The 20,246-nt window shown below is 61.9% G+C and overlaps 4 protein-coding genes and 1 long non-coding RNA gene across 10 annotated transcripts in view; 3 read left to right on the top strand and 2 right to left on the bottom strand.

Moving 5' to 3' along the window:
• Positions 1-3,898, top strand: part of ITGB4 (integrin subunit beta 4) — a 29,045-nt gene extending 25,147 nt beyond the window's left edge. For 2 of the 5 annotated variants that reach the window (XM_070060295.1, XM_070060294.1), the window contains exons 33-41: positions 560-733; positions 1,175-1,411; positions 1,510-1,668; positions 1,998-2,147; positions 2,555-2,743; positions 2,832-2,987; positions 3,069-3,233; positions 3,331-3,441; positions 3,526-3,898. In XM_070060295.1, the coding sequence (XP_069916396.1) occupies positions 560-733; positions 1,175-1,411; positions 1,510-1,668; positions 1,998-2,147; positions 2,555-2,743; positions 2,832-2,987; positions 3,069-3,233; positions 3,331-3,441; positions 3,526-3,665 (1,481 nt within the window). In that variant the 3' untranslated portion in view covers positions 3,666-3,898. The remainder of the gene's footprint in view (positions 1-559; positions 734-1,174; positions 1,412-1,509; positions 1,669-1,997; positions 2,148-2,554; positions 2,744-2,831; positions 2,988-3,068; positions 3,234-3,330; positions 3,442-3,525) is intronic. The other 3 variants (XM_070060296.1, XM_070060297.1, XM_070060298.1) reach the window with 3 other exon arrangements.
• Positions 3,899-4,000: 102 nt separating this feature from the next.
• Positions 4,001-8,136, bottom strand: GALK1 (galactokinase 1). Its single transcript, XM_002722936.5, has 8 exons — positions 7,909-8,136; positions 6,995-7,184; positions 6,441-6,560; positions 6,128-6,263; positions 5,820-6,001; positions 4,505-4,655; positions 4,268-4,430; positions 4,001-4,185 (listed from the first exon to the last, which is right to left on the bottom strand). Exons 1-8 carry the CDS (start codon positions 8,071-8,073, stop codon positions 4,114-4,116), a joined length of 1,179 nt encoding a protein of 392 aa, XP_002722982.1. The 5' UTR covers positions 8,074-8,136; the 3' UTR covers positions 4,001-4,113.
• A 6,074-nt stretch (positions 8,137-14,210) lies between these two features.
• On the bottom strand, positions 14,211-16,583 carry H3-3B (H3.3 histone B). Its single transcript, XM_002722935.5, has 4 exons — positions 16,337-16,583; positions 15,871-16,008; positions 15,530-15,683; positions 14,211-15,447 (listed from the first exon to the last, which is right to left on the bottom strand). Exons 2-4 carry the CDS (start codon positions 15,996-15,998, stop codon positions 15,319-15,321), a joined length of 411 nt encoding a protein of 136 aa, XP_002722981.2. The 5' UTR covers positions 15,999-16,008; positions 16,337-16,583; the 3' UTR covers positions 14,211-15,318.
• A 68-nt stretch (positions 16,584-16,651) lies between these two features.
• LOC127488581 (uncharacterized) lies at positions 16,652-18,971 on the top strand. Its single transcript, XR_007916327.2, has 2 exons — positions 16,652-17,949; positions 18,888-18,971. It is a non-coding gene; the product is annotated as an uncharacterized lncRNA (long non-coding RNA).
• Positions 18,972-19,932: 961 nt separating this feature from the next.
• The window catches only part of UNK (unk zinc finger), a 34,147-nt gene continuing 33,833 nt past the window's right edge, over positions 19,933-20,246 (top strand). The window contains exon 1 of one of the 2 annotated variants that reach the window (XM_008250942.4): positions 19,933-20,227. In XM_008250942.4, the coding sequence (XP_008249164.1) occupies positions 20,124-20,227 (104 nt within the window). In that variant the 5' untranslated portion in view covers positions 19,933-20,123. The remainder of the gene's footprint in view (positions 20,228-20,246) is intronic. The other variant, XM_008250940.4, reaches the window with a different exon arrangement.

The following is a 20,246-nucleotide window of genomic DNA, read 5'->3' as shown; positions in this document are numbered from 1 at the left end:
TCCCTGGTGCCCGGATGGCAACGGGCCTGGTGGCTGCTGGGCACACAGACCAAGGCTGCAGGCCCTCGACAGCCTCAGCCAGGCATCCGTGGAGCCCGTGTCACGGTGCCAGGTGGGCCGAAGGGACCACGCTGACACAGTGCGCGTGCAGGTCTGTGTGCGGGGGGACAGACGCTCACAGGCTGTGTGCATCTTGGAGGTCCACGGGTGGGTGTGCTGCGGGCTCAGCCCCAGCTCCGGCTGGCTCGCTCTGTGCGTTTTCTGGCTTGTGAAATGGGAACCCGCCCCGCCCCCACTTCCCGCGGAGGGGCACAGCTGTGCCCCAATTTTGTGTCCGTGGGAGACCGCCCAGCCGGTGACACGGGCCAGGCGCCTCCCTCCAACCCTCCAGGCAGGTCCAGAGCCAGGCTGCGCTCGACCACCCTGAGGGTCTCGAGCGGGCCGAGGGTTCCCTCTGCGGTGCGCGCACGCGCACCGCCCGCCTCCCACCTGGCCCTCCTCGGCGCCGCCGCCCCCAGCGCCCCCGGCCGTGCCAACGCGGCCCTTCGTTGTTCCCAAGGCGGCGGCGGCGGCTGGAACGTGGAGCCCGCGCTCGGGGAGCAGCTGGACCTGCGGCGCGTCACGTGGCGGCTGCCCCCGGAGCTCATCCCGCGCCTGTCGGCCAGCAGCGGGCGCTCCTCCGACGCCGCCGAGGGGGGCGCGGACGGGGAGGGCGGCCCCCGGCCCGCCGGAGGTGACGGGGCTGTCCGGCCGCGCCCCACCCCGCACACACTGAGTCCCTAGCGCCCACCTCAGAGCCCCAGCTGCGGCCTGCAACCGCACCTAGGCAGGCCCCTGCGGGCGTCTGGGGTCCCGCCAAGGCAGGAGCCCCTGGGGACAGTGAGCCCAACACGGCGCATGCCCAGCTAGGGGGGTTGGACTTCAGAGTCCGCCCCCCCCCCAGCAGAAAGCCTGTCCAGGGTGGAGCTGGCTGCGCTAACGCAGCCCACAGCGGTGGTGGACACGGGCCAGGGGGACTCTGCACAGCTCCTTGACGCCTCCAAACACAGAGCCCTTGTCCCTGGTGTTAGGGGGAGGCTGGCGCGTTCACACCGAGTCCCTCTCCCCCCACGAAATAGGGTGGGGGCTCCGCGGCTGGTGCGGGCCTGACCCGGCCACAACTCTCGCCCCGCAGAGCACCTGGTGAACGGCCGGATGGACTTTGCCTTCCCAGGCAGCGCCAGCTCCCTGCACAGGGTGACCACCGCCAGCAGCAGCTACGGGACCCACCTGAGCCCCCACCTGCCCCGGAGTGTGCACAGCGCGACCTCCACCCTCACCCGCGATTACCACTCGCTCACCCGCACCGAGCACTCCCACTCGGCCACACTACCCCGCGACTACTCCACCCTCGGCTCCCTCTCTTCCCACGGTGAGCGCCGCCACCAGCCCTCCCTCCCTCTCTTCCTGCTCCTGGAGTCCCCTGGCCACTGCCCCAGTCCCTCTCACTCTTGTTTCGTCCTGCCCTAGGCCTCCCTCCCATCTGGGAGCACGGGAGGAGCAGGCTCCCGCTGTCCTGGGCCCTGGGGTCCTGGAGCCCAGCTCAGCTGAAGGGGCGCCTCCCCTCCAGGGGCTCCCGAGACTCTATAATCCTGGCCGCGCAGCCGGCAGCGCCCTCCTGGGGCCCAGGTAGTGCAGGGGCGGCCACCTTGGCTCTCCACGGCTGTTCTGCTCCACCTGTCAGCCGGCCACCCATCACAACCACCGCCACACTCTCCATTCCATCCGGAGCCCTGCCTGCCCACAGGAGCTAACCACCCGCCCGCCTGCATCTGCTGATGCCTAACGCACACAGGCTCCTCTCCTGGGTGCTGAGCAGGGAATGGGGTGGGGGCAGGGCCTGCACCCACCCAGGACGCGTAGGTGCTGCAGGATGAGCGAGCTGCCCGGCCAGCGCCAGCCGAGGGAGGGGGCACGACTGACTTGGGCCGGCGCCGACTGTAGCCTCCTGTCCCCAGAGTCCCGCCTGACTGCCAGTGTGCCTGACACACCCACCCGCCTGGTGTTCTCCGCCCTGGGGCCCACATCCCTGAAAGTGAGCTGGCAGGAGCCACAGTGCGAGCACGCACTGCTGGGCTACAGCGTGGAGTACCAGCTGCTGACTGGCGGTGAGGCCTGGCTGCCCCGTCGGGAGTCCACCCAAGCCCCCCCGCGATGTGCCGGGGCCCCTTCCACCCCACTTCACGTCTTCCGAGCCTCCTTCCCTCTCCCCGGCCTCTCTCCTTGTCATCCCCTCTGCTACATTCGGCCTCACCGTCCTACTAGAGACCCGGGGTTTATGCTGCAAGGGATGCCTGCGGGGGCTGGGATTGGTATTTCTTTGGGTAGATATTCCAAACAGCATGGCCCAGGCCCCTGGCTAAGGAGCCGCCAACCATCCCATCCCATCCCATCCCCCAGCCAAACCTGGGTGGGTGACCAGACCTCGAAGGCAGCCTGGGGAACAGGAGCAGCAGGCCCCAGGAGTGCGGGGTGGGGGTGATGCCGCTCTGGCCCGCCTTCTCCCTGCCCACAGGCGAGCTGCGTCAGCTCCACATCACCAACCCTGGCCAGACCTCCGTGGTGGTGGAGGACCTCCTGCCCAACCACTCCTACGTGTTCCGCGTGCGGGCCCAGAGCCAGGAGGGCTGGGGCCGAGAGCGCGAGGGGGTGATCACCATCGAGTCGCAGGTGCACCCGCAGAGCCCACTCTGCCCCCTGCCAGGTGAGCTGCCTCTCCCACCCCTCCGTCCACAGCGGCCCCCACTGTGCCCACGCCTCCCAACCCCGACATCCTCCCTCTGCTGCCCCAGGTTCTGCATTCACTCTGAGCACGCCCAGTGCCCCAGGCCCGCTGGTGTTCACGGCCCTGAGCCCAGACTCCCTGCAGCTGAGCTGGGAGCGGCCACGGAGGCCCAACGGAAATATCCTCGGTTACCTGGTGACCTGTGAGATGGCCCACGGAGGAGGTGCTGCCCGCCCCACAGGCAGGAGAGGCCGGGGAGGGGTGGAGAAGGGGCGTGGAGGCTGAAGGCGTGTTCCCCGCGCAGGGCCAGCCACCACGTTCCAGGTGGATGGGGACAACCCCGAGAGCCGGCTGACGGTGCCGGGTCTCAGCGAGAACGTGCCTTACAAGTTCAAGGTGCAGGCCAAGACCACCGAGGGCTTCGGGCCGGAGCGTGAGGGCATCATCACCATCGAGTCCCAAGATGGAGGTAGGGGGCCGCCCCACCTCGCCCCCACCACCTGGCTCGCCAGGCCTCCTCCGAGGCTGTCCCCTGACCTGCCGACCGGCTGATCTGCCCACTCCAGGCCCCTTCCCACAGCTGGGCAGCCACGCCGGGCTCTTCCAACACCCGCAGCAAGGCGAATACAGTTATGTCACCACCACCCACACCAGCACCAGCGAGCCTTTCCTGATGGGTAAGTCACCGGGGGCAGGGGACCGGGCTCTCCTGCGAGCAGTCGGGGGAGGGGCAGGGACCCGCCATTCCCTCCTCCCTGCAGATGGCCTGGCCCTGCGGTCCCAGCATCTGGAAGCAAGCAGCTCCCTCACCCGGCACGTGACCCAGGAGTTTGTGAGCCGGACACTGACCACGAGCGGGAGCCTCAGCACCCAGGTGGACCAGCAGTTCCTCCAAACCTGATCCCGACCTGCAGCGGCCTGGAGCCCGCGCCCCCTCCGCGACGCCCGCTCTGCTACTGTGCCAGCGCCTCTGGCCACACAGCAGGGAGTGGGAGGCATGAAGGGGGCAGAAGGCCCTCTCACTGCCCCCCCCCCCAGCCTCTGGACATAAACCCTTTCATAACCAAAGAGCAGGGACCAGCGCAGCAAGGTCCAGCCTCTCTTTTGCACTTAATAAAAGACTTTGCTACTGCACGGCTCTGCCCTGTCCATTTGTCCAGGGCCCAGAGGTGCCAGCCGGAGTCAGAGGGCGAGGCAATGCTGACACCCACCTCTGGGGGCAGGTGGGCACTGTGGTGGGGGGAGGCACAGTTTTATTGAGCACCCTGATGTGGAGAGCAGGTGCCAGAGACAGAGCCACGTGACCCACCACCTGCCGCCTGTGTGCACCGGGGGCAGTGCTGGGTGCCTCACAGGTGCAGCACCTTGGCCCCGTCTGCTGCTTGGGAGAGGTAGAAGGTTGCAGTGCCGCTGTACTGCTCCTAGGGGAGAGGCGGGCACGGTGTGAGCGCGGGGGGGCCCGGCAATCCACTGCCGCCCTCCCAGGCTCTGGCCCCAGCCCACCTGTATTTGCTGCATGGCGCGGGATGCAGCGGAGGCCTCCAGCAGTGTCACCGTGCAGCCGCCGAAGCCGCCGCCAGTCATGCGACTGCCATAAACCCCAGGCACGGACAGCGCGGCCTCCACCAGCTGGTCCAGCTCCGGGCAGCTCACCTCGTAGTCATCCCTGCAGAGAGGGCATGGGAGGGGCAGTCCGGGGACGCTGGGGCCCAGGAGGCGCGGGCATCCCGAGGGTCTCACCTGAGCGAGTGGTGACTCTCCACCATGAGGCGGCCGAAGGCTCTGTAGTCCCCGCGGCTCAGGGCGGCCGCTGCCTGCGCCGTGCGCCGGATCTCACCCACAACGTGCCGCGCTCGCCGGAAGCCCTCCTTGCTCACCAGCTCTCTGCCGGCTGCGGAGGGGAAGGGGTCAGCGGAGCCAGCTCCCGGCCGCCTGCGGGCCCCGGGTGTGTGGGAGGGGGCCAGGAGGGACAGCAGCCCCGGAGGGCTAGTCAACAGCTGCTGGAGGCCTTGTTGAGCTCCGTTAGCTCGGGGCCAAAGCCAGGAGCCCAGAACTCAATCCCAGTCTCCCCTTAGTGGCAGGGGCCCAAGCCTGCTGCTTCCCAGCGCCTTAGCAGGAAGCTGGATCGGAAGTACAGCGCATGGGGCTCCAACCGGGCACTCTGAAATGGGACGGAGGTGGCCCGAGGCAATTTAACCACGCCAAAAAGAGCAATTTTAAGGCTCGAAGCAAGGGGAGGCACTTGGCACAACAGCTAAGGCACTACTTGGGACGACCACACCCCACGTTAGAGTGCCCGGCGCACAGCCCCTGCTTCGCTTCTAATTCCAGCGCCTTGCTAATGTGCACCTGAGAGGCGGCAGGAGATGGTTCCATGCTTGGGCCCCTGCCTCCCAGGTGGGCGCCCTGGATGGAGCTCCCGGCTCCCGGCTTCAGCCTGGCCCTGCCCTGGCTGTAGCATGCATTTGAGGAGTGAACCAAGGGATGAAAGAACTCTCTGTCTCTCAGGTAAATACATGCATACGTACATAACTTAAAATGTGCATTTAAAAAACTAAAGAGGCTTCAAACAGCCGTGAGTGGGCAGGGTCGGGGAGTGGGCAGAGTGTGCCCAGCCGTGAGTGGGCAGGGTCGGGGAGTTGGCAGGGTCAGGGAGTGGGCACAGTGAGCCCGGCCGTGAGTGGGCAGGGTCGGGGAGTGGGCAGAGTGTGCCCGGCCGTGAGTGGGCAGGGTCGGGGAGTGGGCACAGTGAGCCCGGCCGTGAGTGGGCAGGGTCGGGGAGTGGGCACAGTGAGCCCGGCCGTGAGTGGGCAGGGTCGGGGAGTGGGCAGAGCGAGCCCGGCCGTGAGTGGGCAGGGTCGGGGAGTGGGCAGGGTCGGGGAGTGGGCAGGGTCGGGGAGTGGGCACAGTGAGCCCGGCCGTGAGTGGGCAGGGTCGGGGAGTGGGCAGGGCGTGCCCGGCCGTGAGTGGGCAGGGTCGGGGAGTGGGCACAGTGAGCCCGGCCGTGAGTGGGCAGGGTCGGGGAGTGGGCAGAGCGAGCCCCGCCGGCTCTCACCCTCCAGCTCCTCCAGCTGCACCTCCCGAAGGCTCTCCTTGCCGAGCGCCCGGGCCACCTCTTCACACTGGCGCCGCCGCAGAGGGTACTCGCTAGAGCCCAGGGCGTGGCGGACGTTGGAATTGGTGATGAGCACAGCCAGCTTGGGGTCGGACAGCGGCACCAGGCTTGTCTCCAGGGACCTACGGCAGAGTGGAGTGGGGCGGGGGGGAGATGGCGAGGCCAGGTGTCTGCTGTCACGCCGGGCAGTGGCCCCCCTACCCGGAAGCTCCAGAGCATCGGTTTGGGGGGCAGGAGGCGGCCCTGACCTGCAGTCAATGAGCAGCGCATGGCCCTTCTGCCCCAGCAGTGCGATGAGCTGGTCCATGACCCCGCAGGGCACCCCCGCGAAGCTGTGCTCCGCCCGCTGACACACCTGGGCCCGGGCAGCCACTGCCTCCGAGTCTGCGGCACAGGGCGAGGCGGGGAAGAGGGGGCCCGGGAGGGGGCACGGGAGGTGGGCGGGTAGCTCCAGGGATAGCTCCTCCGGGGATATTCACCCACGCCCCTCCGCCGCCACCCACCATAAAGACGCTCAGACCGCAAGGAGGCCTCGAGGGAGGGGGGCCGGCCTCGGGGTACCTGGGCAGAGCTGCTGCAGGAAGGTGTACGTGGCCACTTCCAGGGATGCCGAGCTGGACAGCCCACCGCCCAGGGGCACGGAGCTGACCACCACCGCACTGAAGCCTGGGAGGGGCGCGGCTGCGGCGGAGAGAACGGTGAGGAAGATGGCTACCTGCGAGCATGCGCACAGGAAGCCGAGCATGCGTGCAGGAAGCCGAGCATGCGCACAGGGAGCCGAGCATGCGCACAGGGAGCCGAGCATGCGCACAGGAAGCCGAGCATGCGCACAGGAAGCCGGACGCCCACTGCCCGCCCGCTGCACCGGTCACAAGGCCCCAGCCTCGCGGCCCAAGCACCCTGCCTCTTCCCGCCCCCCGAGGTTGCTGAGACAGTCCCCTAGTTGTCCTCCTGGTTTAGGGCTGGGATTTGAACCCGGCTCCTCCCATCACGGGCGGGCAACCCAGGGCAAGCTTTCCTCATCTGCGCAATGGGCGCAGCCTCGCTTCCCCACAGGGCACGGGGTGCATTAACGGGTTTGCAGCGTGAACTTGGCCCAGGCCTGGTCCCCATACCTGGGTAGTGCTGAATCACCCCCTTGACATAGTTGGCCCAGCGGGGAGTCCCAGGCTCCAGGGAGCGCTGGGCTGTGGGCAGGGGGAACTGTAGTCGCTGGGGCTCGTCGGCGTCCTCAGAGGTGGTCAGGAGGGAGACCAGCCCGTCCTCCCGGGGACTGCCCACCAGCACCGTGACCAGCTCCAGCGCCTGCACACAGAAGCAGCCCCTAAGGCGAGGCAGACGGCGGCCCAGGTCCTGCCGCCCAGACAGGGAACTGGCTCAACTCAAGGGCGGGCCGGAGTGCTGAGCTGGCCTTGGGGGCTGGAGCTCTGTCCCCTGGGTCTTCAGGGGCGGGGCCCGCTGCAGCCAGCGAGCAGGTCTGGACTCTGCCCTTAGCTCCCAGCTAGGGGCAAGGGGCGGGGGACCGCCGGGTCTGGGGGAAACCGGGATCGAGGAGCGCCCACGTGGGGTGCGCTTGGCGGGCCGGACGCACTCACTCCCCAAGCCGCACGGCGAGGCCGCTAGAGCCCCCAGATTTGCCAGCGTGGAGGCCGCACTCAAGGTTACACGTCCAGAGCCAGCTGTGCGACCTTGCGCAGGCCCCTGGCCCCCTCTGGGCCCGATACTTCGTCCGTAAATCACCGGGCTGGGCTACGCTCACACCCGAGCCTGGCGCAGAGGCGAACCGGGGAGCGACGGGGAGCCTCCGCGCCCGCACAGCCCCCTCGTGAAGCGGGAACACGCTCCCAGGTAGAGCGCGAGGGCGGGCTGGAGCCAAGCGGCGGTCGGCACACCCTCTCCCGGCCACTTCCTCCTAACGCGCGGGCGTGCCCGTACCGGGGTCTCCCCACACTCGGCTGCCCGGCCACACGACCCGCGCGGACAGGGCGCGCCCCCCGGCCCCCGCCCTGGGCCCCGCGCAGCCCCTCACCATGGGCAGCACCAGGCCCTGGTTGTAGTCCGTGTGCTCCCCGATGAGATTGACGCGGCCCGGCGCCGACACGGCCAGCTCCGGCTCCTCCCCGAACTCCTCCCGGAAGGCCCGCCGGGCCTCGGCCAGCAGCTCCCCGACCTGGGGCTGTCTCGAAGCAGCCATGACGCCCGTCTGCGGCGCGGCCGCCGGCGGCGCGGGATGCTCTGGGCGGGGCCTCGCGCGGCGGTGCGCGCATTCCGGCCGTGTCCCTCGGCTCGGACGCGCCCACGCCCCGCCCACGGCCGGATGGCCCCGCCCCGCCCGCGCAGCCGGGCCCTGGCCAGCGGGCCCTGCCCGGCCCGCGACACTCGAGCTGACAGCTGTCTCAGCTGGGCGGGCGCAGAGGGAGGTGGGCACAGCCCCGAGTGGCACTCGGCGAGACGGAGGGTCTCTGCAGCAGCCCTGAGATGCTGATCCTAACTCCCCGTGGCCTAGCGCGGGCGTATGGCATAGGTTAGGACGCTTGTGTCGCAAACCGGAGTGCCTGGGTTTGGGTCGGCCTCCTGATCCCAGCTGCCTGGTAATGCGGACCCTGGGAGGCAGCGGGGATGGCTCAAGTGGGTGGGTCCCTGCCACCCACAGGCGAGATCTGGATTGAGCTCCTGGCTCCCTGCTTGCAGGCATTTGGGGAGTGATCCAGCAGATGCGAGTGTCTGCTCTACCTTTCAAATAGATAGGATAAAGTACTTAACTTTTGTAAAAGAATTTGTTCATTTGAGAGGGAGAGTTAAGTTACAGAAAAGTCTTCCACCTGCTGGTTCACTCCCCAAACAGCTGCAATGGCTGGAGCCGGGCCAATGCAAAGCCAGGAGCCAGGACTATTTCCACGTCTCCCACGCGGGTGCAGGGGCCCGAGGACTTGGGCCATCTTCTACTGCTTTCCCAGGCCACAGCAGAGAGCTGGATAGGAAGAGGAGGAACAGAGACTTGAACTGGTGTCCCTACGGGATGCTGGCGCCACAGGCAGATGCTTAGCCTACTATGCCACAGCCCTGGCCCTGACACACTTTCTAAAAAGGTTTATTTCGGGGCTTGCGCTTTGGTGCGACGGGTTAGCTGCCCTCTGCAGTGCCTGCATCGCATTTGGAAAGCGCTGGTTTGAGTGTGGCTGCTCCACTTCCGATCCAGCTCCCTGCTAATTTGCCCGGGAAAGCAGCGGAAGGTGGCCCAAATTCCTGAGCCCCTGCACCCACATAAGAGACCCAAAACTCCTGGCTCCTGGCTTCAGCCTGGCCCAGCCCCTGTCGTCGTGGCCATTTGGGGAGTGAACCAGCCGATGGAAGACCTCTCTCTCTCTCTCTCTCTCTTTATCTCTCTGCGTAACTCTTTCAAATAAATAAGTCTTTAACAAAAAAAAAAAGGGGGGGGGGTTCATTGTATTTGAAAGTCCGAGTTACAGAGAAAGAGATCTTCCATCCACGTGTTCACTCACCACATGGCTGCCACAGCCTGGGCTGGACCACACCAAAGCCAGGAGCCAGGAGCTTCTTCTAGGTCTCCCACATGGGTGCAGGGGCCCAAACACTTGGGCCATCCTCCAGCGCTTTCCCAGGCTACAGCAGGGAGCTGGACCAGAAGTGGGGCAGCCGGGACTTGAACTGGCGCTTGTAGGGGATGTCAGTGAACTAGGCAGCAGCTTTACCCTCTATGCCCCAATGCCGGCCCCTGGCACACAATTTGCATAGAGACAAGGATGGCCAGTTAGTGGTGACCAAAGTGTTACTATTTTGAAGATTTTATTTAAAGTCACAGTTAAACAGAGAGAGGAGAGGCAGAGAGAGAGAGGTCTTCCATCTGATGGTTCACTCCCCAGTTGGCCGCAGCGGCCGGAACTGGGCCAATCCAAAGTCTGGAGCCAGGAGCTTCTTCCAGGTCTCCCACGTGGGTGCAGGGGCTCAAGGACTTGGGTCACCTTCCACTGCTTTCCCAGGCCACAGCATAGAGCTGGATCGGAAGTGGAGCAGCCAGGACTGGAGCCGGTGCCCATATGGGATGCCAGGACCGCACATGGCGGCTTTACCTGCTACACCACAGCGCTGGCCCAGTAATGATTTTTTAGATGATGCCAAAAGCACAAGCAGTACCGCAGGTTAAACCACCACTTGTGCCCGCACCCTGCTGGAGCGCCTGGTGCACGTTCCGGCTCATCCGATTCCAGCTTCCTGCTAAGGCACATCCTAGGAGGCAGACGACGGCTCAAGTGCTTACGTCTCTGCCATCCACATGGGCTCCTGGATGGAGCTCTCAGCTCCCAGCTCTGACCTGGCCCAGCCCGATCCGAAGGCAGGAGCCAGGTGCTTCTCCTGGTCTCCCATGGGGTGCAGGGCCCAAGCACTTGGGCCATCCTCCACTGCACTCCCAGGCCACAGCAGAGAGCTGGCCTGCAGCCCCAGCTTTTGTGGGCATTTGGGGATGAGTCAATGGATGTGAGTTCTCTGTCATTCAAACAAAAAAATTTAAATAAAAGGAACCAGGGCTGGTGCTATGGTATAGTGGGTAAAGCCACTACCTGCAGTGCTGGCATCCCATATGGGCCCGGCTGCTCCACTTCCAATCCAGCTCCCTGCTTATGTGCCTGGGAAAGCAGTGGAAGAAAGGCCATGGGCACCCACGTGGGAGACCCGAAGAAGCTCCAAGCTTCTGGCTTCAGATCGGCCCAGCTCCACCTGTTGCAGCCATTTGGGGAGTGAACCAACAGATGGAAGACCTCTCTCTCTGCCTCTCTGTAACTCTGCCTTTCAAATAAATAATCTTAAAATAAAAGGAACCAAGGTAATCTTCACAGTGTGCACAGTCCAGCACCTGGCACTTAAGCACAGAATATGGGGCTGGTGCAGTGGCGCAGTGGGTTAACACCCTGGCCTGAAGCACCGGCATCCCATATGGGTGCCGGTTCTGGTCCTGGCTGCTGCACTTCCGATCCAGTGCTTTGCTATGGCCTAGGAAAGCAGTGGGAGATGGCCCAAGTCCTTGGGCCCCTGCACCCATGTGGGAGACCTGGAAGAAGCTCCTGGCTCCTGGCTTCAGATTGGCGCAGCTCTGGCCCTTGTGACCATCTGGGGAGTGAACGGCAGATGGAAGACTTTCTCTCTCTCTCTCTCTCTCTGCCTCTCCTGTGTAACTCTTTCAAATAAATAAATAAATCTTTACAAAAGATAAGCACAGAATAAATGTTTGCGTTCATCATCAGCCATTCATTAAGCCAACACACACTATGGGACTCTCCGGCATGCAAGGGGCTGGAAGGATAAAAGGAACCTCAGGCTCTCAGAGTTGGATTGAAACTACAGATCTGATCCCTTCCAACAGATAGCAGAGTTTTCTAAGAGGGAGGAGCAATTCTGACTGCTTTGAAGTCCACATCCTAATCTTTATTTCCATTGTTTCCTTTTGATTGGAAAAATGCACCCATTGACCCACCCTTCACCCTCTGTTTTTGGTGGAGAACCTTGGCTGCCCTGAAGGAAAGCCCTTCCATGTGTTTAAGATGGACTCTGAGTTTATTTGGGAGACGTTTATCTTTGTCTGAATCCTGTCTAGTGTGTTAGAAGTAGTCTGCTTTGACCTTTGGTCCCTCTGTCATGTCCTGGCCAGATGTCACAGGCCTGGGAGGGAGGTGGCACCGCAGGGTCTGTCCCCTGCTCTGCTGGCCCAGAAACCTGCTTCCATCAGCACCACCACGGCCAACAGTCACCTTCTGCCCGGGGTGGGAGTGCCACCTGTGCCGGCTACAGCTGCACAGGGAACATCTGTCCACGCTCTGGTGACACCCGGCCACCGCTGATGGATGTCTCCTCTCCATTCCAGTCACACGCACGTCCTGAACCAGTGTCACGTTTCTGTCCCTGCACTCTGCTTGCTGGGTGTGCTGTTCTGTGACAAGGTCTGTCCGCCAGCAGCAGCTCGGCCTTCACTGCTGTCCAGGTTTGGTTCCCTGATGGCACCCCTCGGTAGGTGCCCCACGGTCTCCCCAGTTCTGGGAGGTTTTCCTACTTCTGATGTGGGCCCCCCTGCCCTCCTCTGCTTCTGAAACAATACTATCACTGAACTGGTAAGGCCAGATCCCTGTAGGCTTAATGGTGGTTAACCACCACGTCCGCTGTGACTGGTCAGGTCAAGCCTACAGCTTATCTTCACACAGACGGTTTCATTAAGCCCTTACAAGCGTCCTGGGCAGGTGCTTTCATTACTCCTTTACCGTAATTACAGAACACATGTGAGGGGCCGGTGCCGTGGCTCACTTGGTGCCTGCAGCACCAGCATCCCATGTGGGCACTGGGTTCTGGTCCTGGTTGCCCCTCTTCCAGTCCAGCTCTCTGCTGTGGCCCAGGAGGGCAGTGGAGGATGGCCCAAGTGCTTGGGCCCGCACCCATGTGAGAGACCAGGAAAAGCACCTGGCTCCTGGCTTCAGATCAGCATGGTGCCAGCCGTGGCAGCCATTTCAGGGGTGAACTAACAGAGGGAAGACCTTTCTATCTCTGTCAAATTAAAAAAAATAATAAAATAAAAACCGCATCTGAGTGGGACCACTGGGCCTGCAACTTGGGCCTGTCGGGCCCTGAGCCAGTTCTGACTACCGCCCTGGTTCCCTCAGCACCCTGGACTGCAGCGGCCAGACTGGCCTCTTCCCAGCTCCCGTGATGCGGGACACTCCCAATTTGGAAGCCTGGCTGTAACCATAGCTCTTGGGAACCAGACGGTTTGCCCGTGCCAGGAGCCAAGGCAGCCAACTGTGCTACGGGGCTGCCAAGGCCATCTGGTTTGGTCAGCGAACGTGCCTGGAGCCCTTGTGGGGAGCCCAGCTGGACTCCAGGGGCAGACAAGACTTGGTCCCTTCCTAGTGCCTCTGTTCAGACTTCCTAGTGCCCAGCTGCAGACTCTTTACTGGGTGCCCTCTGTCCCTGGAGTCCCTGTCCTCTACGCGGATGGCCACCTTGCTGATAGCCAGACTTTCAAGACGAGGGTGACTGCTCAGGGCTGCAGCTGTCTGTTCTAGAACTCACTGTCCAAGGAGCTGCTGGCTGGTGCTGTGGCTGCCCAGGCCGTACGCCACTGCAGGCACACACAGCTGGGGCTACCTGCAAGCAGGAGTTGGAACCACTGTGGACTACAGTAGGACCCTGGACGCTCCACGCTTTGGCTCCCAAGCCCATCCTGCCCCTCTGACCCTTCTCATTCCACCACTCTGGCGCAGGGCTAAGCCGTAAGGAGCTCACGGGTTCAACCCCAGGTGCAGCATGCATCGCTCCGAGGCTGCAGGAAGAGAATACGAACCCATGAAGCGCACAACGGGGATGTGTAATCCCCCACACTGGCCTCGACCAAAGGCCACCTGACTTAAGCCTGCTGCCCACTTGCCTCCCCATTCAGTGCCTTGTCACCCGCATTGCTGGAGGTGTCGGACCTCTCCCTCTCCGTCCACTCTGGGCGTTTGCGGCACAGCTTCCTGGATGAGCACTAGCAGACGCTGGCAGACCTTGGCTGCCTGATACACATCAGCTAAGAGTAGGGATCTGCCACACTGGGGCTAGCCGGTCAGGCCGCCGTCTGCAGCGCTGGCACCCACCCAGAAGGAGCTCGTCCATTTGGCCTGGTCCTTACGGCCTCTCAGGGAGTTCATCAGCAGATGGAAACCCTCTCCCCCTAATTCAAATAAAATCTCAAAAACAGGAATTTTTTTGCCTCACAACTAATATGCAAGGACTTTCAAATGGAAGCCACTAAAGTGAGAAAACCTAGCTTGGGTCTTGTCCATCAGGGGCCAAGGCGAGGAAACCTTGGTCTTGCCCACCAAGGGCACGGGGCACCTCCATCCGCTTTCCTCCTCTCAAATGGTGCTCCTGCCCTCACCAGGCACCTCCCTGCCCTCCAGGGGAAGCCCAGGGCTGCACTAGCTTGGTAGTGGCTTCCAGGTCACCTGAGCTGTAGGACTGCAGACCTGGGGTTTAAGGTTCCACAGCTTCAGCCACAAGCAGCCACGCGAATGACCACAGCTGTTCCTCAACGTGTCACTGGAGCCTTATGGCTTCCAGGATCTGTCCCCTTAGCCCTTCTCACACCTTGACACTTCGGGCAGGAAGTGGAGCACACGTCATCCCATCTACACTGCAGAGGGCGGATTACAAGTGCTCTGTGAATGAAGACTTTTGTCCACCAAGCAACAGCGTCAGTAAACTAAGCTAAACATTACGACCTGCAGAACCCAGACAATGGGTGTATTAGAAAGGTTTGTACAGTCAACTTAGGTTTTTGACACTTCGTTGGATAAACAAGTTTATTTGTAAATTTAGTCAACATACATAATTGACCTAAAAACTTCAATAGATTTAAAAACCACTTGGAAGGCCATCTCTAGAAAAGTGATTTTCCCAGGACAGGACAGTCACCAGATGTATCCTGACCAGCCACCATTCTGGCTGGCAGAAGCCCAGGAAGCGGGAGCTGCGCGCCTCCACAGCAGGTCCACACTAAGGGTCAGAACAGAAACTCCACAAGGAAAAACGTCCGCTCGCTTCCTCTTGGCAGAGGGGAAGAAAACCTAGTTAGGAGACCAACCACGACACAATGGAAAGCTGCTCTACCTAGCGACAGGTGATGCTGGTGAGTAACCTGGACTGCAGTCTGGAGCCCTTGTCAATGAACCCCCGTTAGGGTCTGCGTCCGGCCGGAGGGGGAGCCAGCCCGTGGCAGAATGAGGACTTATGCAAGGTGTATGCACGAAGCATCTACTGCGGAAACAGTGCAGCCTCGTCAGCAGAAAGCCAGCTGGACTAATTACACACGCCTCAATGACCAGACTCCCCGCCGCTTGTGAATGTAAAACATTTAATTTAAAAATGTTGACACTACAATATATAAAATAGCTATTATAAATGCACATAGTGTATCTATAGCTGCCAGGTTTACTTTTCTCTTTAAGGAAACTGTAAGTTACACTGTGGTTAAGACTTGGATCTTCACCCTTGAAAAGCCCGCATTCTATCACAGTGATGTATGGTCAGACTTAACAGCCCCAATTGTTGAACACTTGGATCAAGTCATAACCAGTTTTATTGCAAAAGGACCCTGTACACATTTATTTATCAATTCTAGTACCTTAATAGCTACCCAACAAGTCTGTAACACGGAACATGCATGAGAAGCGAGATCACCCATCCCTTCTGCAGATTCGCGACTTGTCACTCCTGAGCGACAGTGCGCGCACTGAGGGCTGACAACAGTCACTTTCCGCATTCATCCTGAGTGAAAGATGGAATGACTTAAGTACAAATGCAACATATTATAAACAATTTCTTACAAAAAAAGTCACAAGTTTAACCAAAGTATTTTACAGAATTTACTACAAAACGCCGTAAAAACCGCCTCCTCTTAAGCTCGCTCTCCCCGTATCCGGCGGGCCAACTGGATGTCTTTGGGCATGATGGTCACTCTCTTGGCGTGGATGGCACACAGGTTAGTGTCTTCGAACAACCCCACCAGGTACGCCTCGCTCGCCTCCTGCCGGGACAAGGGCCGTGCCGTTAGGCGCCGGGAGGGCGGCCAGGCCCGCACCCTCCCCGCCGCGGGCGCGGGGCCTCACCTGCAGCGCGCCGATGGCCGCACTCTGGAACCGCAGGTCGGTTTTGAAATCCTGGGCGATCTCCCGCACCAACCGCTGGAACGGCAGCTTCCGGATAAGCAGCTCCGTCGACTTCTGGTAACGACGGATCTCCCGGAGCGCCACGGTGCCGGGCCTGAAAGGCGCAGGGCGGGACATGGCAGGAACCCCGGGAGCGGGTGCACGACCCCGGGAGGCGGTGGGGGAGGGGCGGCAGGACCCCCAGGAGCGGCGGGAGGGAGTGGGGGTGGCAGGACCCCCGGGAGGGGCGGGACGACCCCGGGCCGGCGCCGCCGCGTCATCGCCCCCTCCCGCCTCCCTACCTGTAGCGATGCGGCTTCTTCACCCCGCCGGTAGAGGGCGCGCTCTTCCGGGCGGCTTTCGTAGCCAGCTGCTTGCGGGGGGCCTTCCCGCCAGTGGACTTCCGCGCCGTTTGCTTGGTTCGAGCCATCTCTTTTCACCTGAGACACACGAGCCCCGCTCGCTGCAGCAGCAGACGCGAGCAGATGGCCGGGGGCCGCCTCCCCCTCCCCGGTGACTCAGGCGGCGCCGAGCGGCGGCCTCCCCCGGGAGGGAGCGCGGGGAGGAGCCACCTCCCTCCCGCGGCGGGCGGAGGCCCGGCCGCCCGGAACCCGGCGCCGGGGCCTCTGAGTCACCGGCGGCGGCGAGGCGGAAGCGCGGTTCCGGAACGAACCCCCGAGGGGAGACCCGCCGCCCCGAGGCCGGCTCCCAACGGCCGCGCCCGCCGCCCCGGGGCCCCAGGCCGCCGCCAGCGCTGCCGGCGCTCACCTCGCTCCGAAGCCTCAGGCCGCTCCGCGCCGCTTCCGCCGCCCCGACTCAGCCGCAGCAGCCAGGGGAGACTCGACGCTCTCCCGACCAACGACCAAACCGCTCTGCGCTCCGGGCCCCCCCGACGCCCGCGCTTTTATACCGACGCTTCACGCTGCGGCGCTACGTCACAGGGCCCTTATTTGCATACACCAACGACTTTTTCTATTGGCGGGCGCTTTCGCCGACGCGCTGACATCCCCCGACACAAAGGCCGTGCTTCGGCCCCGTTCCCTGATTGGCGGGCGCCTAGGCCGCTGATTGGCTGTTAAAGTGGCCTAAGGATTGGCTGGATGCAAAGTGGAATGGACGAATCAGAGTTTAGCACCAAGCGGCTCTTCTGATTGGACAAAATGGAGCTATGTTTGGATCCTTCCCTTGGTTCCAAAGCTCCACAATAGAAAGTCAATGCAAATGAATTGCGTTGGTCCCTCTCAGGATCTTAGAAAGTCGGACCAGAGAGCAGGAGCCTAAGTTTATTAGCATCAAGGGAACGCAGTGCAGGAGAGGCTGCTTGAACGAAGTTTTTGTAAATATTTTCCAGTGTAAAACAAAATGCGTTCCCTGCGTGACTCCCTTCTCCTAACGTTTTTGCTTAAGCTTGGAAGGAAAGGGAGAATTGGAATTCAGCAAATCAGACTATTTTTCTAAGTACAATATTTCGTATATCACACACATACATTTTTAACCAAAAAGCGATTATTTTGCCCGATGGAGTGGGAGAGAAGTAAGTAGATACAAAGAGAAACTGGTCAAGTGACTGTTGGAAGTCCTGTTTTGCATGTTTTTAGGCGACTTTCATCAAACAAGAAGTTATCTACTGGGCGATGCAGTTCTTGGAATTACGTGATTCAGCTGAAGGAAACACCACAGCTGGGAAGGCGAGAGGTTTACTCCAATATTTGCATGTCCGCAAAACATAAACGAAAGATAACTAAACCAAACACGTGCCCCCCCCCTTTTTTTTTTACAATATTCTGGCAGGCTTTGGAAGAAACAGGAGGAATGCGGAGACACGCTGACCCTTACCTCCGCCTGAACAGCGTCTGGGCAGAACTGCAGTGCTCAGTCCTCCAGGTACCTCCAGTGTTCCAAACGCTGAAGCGGGCTTAAGCTAAGAACAGCCCAGCAAAGCCCAGAAAACTGCTGCCCTGGGATTCTACCCCGTCCCGCTGAGTCTGGGTCACCGAATATCGCACATTTTTAAAATGAAAGAGCCGCAGGACCTGGTACGCACAGAGCTCCGCTCAGAATGACTGCAAGTAGATATCTCAGGATTTACTTCGCCACACGAGGGGCCAGCATCAGCAGTGAGGGGAAACGCGCACTTTGGAAGGGCAGCCGTGGCACACGCGGCTTTGACTCACTCTCTGGTCCCGAATTGCTCGCCTAACTCCAGTGCGCTTTATCTGCACGTGTCTGTAGATGACTGCAATTCAGGACGCAGCTGACTTGAGAGGCAGAGGGAGGTCGCCCATGGTTGGTGTAGTCCCCCTAGGCCCAGGACAGCAGGGGCTCGGGTGGCTGAAGCAGAAGGACCGGCGGGAACAGGCAGCCGGCGACAGGAGCCTCAGGTGGGTCGAGCGCAGGTGGGCGCCGTGACCCGGGACGCAGGCGTCTTCATCTCTGGGCCAAACGCTCACCCAGGCCTCTTAATCCTGACGCCCGATGTGTCTAAGTTACCGAGAGCCGGCAGGCTGGAGGCTGTGTTCTCAGGACCCGGGTGAGGCTGACACGGGCCTGCGGTGCCTCTGGGGCCCAGCCAGGACCAGGACCTCGACGCCTGCGTTTCCCTGCGGGGACCACCTGCAGGAGCAAAGGACCCCAGAAGCCAGTCCTCTCCTCAGTCCCTGTGTCCCTGCGTTCTCCTAGGAGATCGAATCCCTCACTCCCCTGCCTCCAAAGGGAGGCACAGTCCAGGGGTGTTCCTTCCAGATTTGCTAACAGAAGCTAGAACTGCAGGGGCCGGCATGGTGGTGTAGCTGTTAAGAGTTGCTACCTGCGGGGCAGGTGCTGTGGCATAGCGGGTACAGCCACTGCCTGCAACGGCGGCATCCCGTGTGGGCGCTGGTTCGAGTCCCGGCTGCTCCACTTCCAGGCCGGCTCCCTGCTAATGGCCTGGGAAAAGGTGTGGAACAGGGCGCTGGGGCTCCCTCCACCCACGAGGGAGAACCGGATAAAGCTCTTGGCTCCTGGCCGGGGGCTGTGGCCACCCGGGAGTGAGTCGGCAGATGGAAGATCTCCCTCCCTTTTCCTCTCTTTCAAAATAAATAATCTTTATTCTTTTTAAGAAATTACAAGTGCTAGGGGGACACGCGTGCATTTAAGGACGATGAGTGGAAATGGCTTGTCCTGCCTACTCGTTCCGGGGGAGAAGGAACAGCACAGGAAGTGGGGGGGCACCGCCGACTCTGCAGGCCGGATCCAGACACGGTCAGGCCGAGTGTAGCCTGTCGTCCCGGCTCGCGGGGCCGCGGCGCGGGCGCTTCACCTCTCTGGGTTTCTTCTTCAGGATGAGGCCGTCGCCCGCTGTCCCAGGACCTACTGATTCTGCACCTGTCACGTGAGCACTGCTGTTTCTTCAGCCCAATCCTGCTTTAAGAGAAACGCGGACACCGGTGACGGACTTGAGCACCAGGTTAGGAACACAAGCCACGCCTTCCTCTGGCCACCTGGGGGTCTCCACGCGCGCGTGGCCGCTGCTGGACGACTGACTCGGCCTGAGTAGGAAATACCAGTGCTCAGCTGGTAAAGCTTCCCCGGAACCAAGTTAAAGCTGTGTCCCTGGGAGAGTTAACCAGCTTTCGGAATGTGTTTAATGAGCCAGTTATTAACCTAATACGATGTAAATCAGTCTGAAAAACTCAAATAGATGCAATACGGGAGAGAAAGTTCAATAACAAACGTTAAAAAGCAACCCATGAAGAAGGCTGGATTCTCGCCTGGGGTGGGAGCGCGCCTTTTGCCAAATACTGGGACTGGCCGGGGCGGCAGGCTGGGGGGACTCTCACCTGCACCCCTCCACTCAAGCCCGGGCCCTGCTTCCCAGCCCCCTTCTGGGCGTCTCGGCACCCCCGCCACGCGCCAGGGCCTCGGAGACCACCCTAGACGGAGCCGACTCGTCCTTGGCGCGGCCGGGCCGCCAGCCCAGGGGCGCAGGTTTCGGGGTTGGTGCGGGTGACTGAAGCGCCTGGGCAGAGGCGTGGGAACCCCGCAGACTGGGGTGTCGGCTCCGGGCTAAGAACCCACCAGGCAGATTCTCAGGCCCTACTTGTGGCTGAGCCGGCATTAGAACCGCGGCCAAGCCGCCACGACATATGGAGGCCAGGTAACTGTGACACTGGTGGCAGTGGAACTACACTTGGAACTCTTTCGGGGTCTCCCTCGTTCTGGGCTCCTTCCACTCCTGGGGCCCCAGTTTCGAGGAAGGTTCCCCCAGCGAACTCAAAATGTACCAAGAAAGGGAAACACGACCAGACTGCAATTCCCAGAAGCCGTCGCGGCCGCCCACCATCCGGGACACCGGCTGCAAGCACCCCTGGGCATTGTAGTCCTGCGTTCCGGCAGCAACCCTCTGCCGACGGTAAAATTCCCTCCGAAGAGAGGACCACAATTCCCAGCAACCCTTGCTGTCGTGCGGGGGGTCTTCACGTTCTCGTGGCGCGGCGCAGGCGCAGTGGGCCCTCGGCGCGGACCGCGCAGACTGAATAATAAAAGGGGAGCGGCGAAGAGGCAGGAAGACAGGACCATGTCGAAGGGCCCCGGGCCCGGCGGCTCCGCAGCTTCCTCGGCGCCCCCGGCCGCTACCGCTCAGGTGCTGCAGGCACAGCCCGAGAAACCGCAGCACTACACGTACGTAGAGCCCCCCCCC

The sequence above is a fragment of the Oryctolagus cuniculus genome, chromosome 17 (assembly GCF_964237555.1).
Source record: "Oryctolagus cuniculus chromosome 17, mOryCun1.1, whole genome shotgun sequence".
In the NCBI taxonomy this organism is placed as follows: domain Eukaryota; kingdom Metazoa; phylum Chordata; class Mammalia; order Lagomorpha; family Leporidae; genus Oryctolagus; species Oryctolagus cuniculus.
Note: the sequence above shows the minus strand (reverse complement) of the source record. Positions and strands in the feature narration are given on the sequence as shown.

Excerpts from the sequence above, each read along its gene's own strand:
- GALK1 (XM_002722936.5), bottom strand. The coding sequence starts at position 8,073 with ATGGCTGCTTCGAGACAGCCCCAGGTCGGGGAGCTGCTGGCCGAGGCC. Across the intron at positions 6,002-6,127 it reads GCGCTGCTCATTGACTGCAG|GTCCCTGGAGACAAGCCTGG; the intron begins GTCAGGGCCGCC and ends ACTCTGCCGTAG. Across the intron at positions 4,186-4,267 it reads GCGCCATGCAGCAAATACAG|GAGCAGTACAGCGGCACTGC; the intron begins GTGGGCTGGGGC and ends CCTCTCCCCTAG.
- H3-3B (XM_002722935.5), bottom strand. The coding sequence starts at position 15,998 with ATGGCTCGAACCAAGCAAACGGCGCGGAAGTCCACTGGCGGGAAGGCC. Across the intron at positions 15,684-15,870 it reads AAGAAGCCGCATCGCTACAG|GCCCGGCACCGTGGCGCTCC; the intron begins GTAGGGAGGCGG and ends TGCGCCTTTCAG. Across the intron at positions 15,448-15,529 it reads CGGCCATCGGCGCGCTGCAG|GAGGCGAGCGAGGCGTACCT; the intron begins GTGAGGCCCCGC and ends TTGTCCCGGCAG.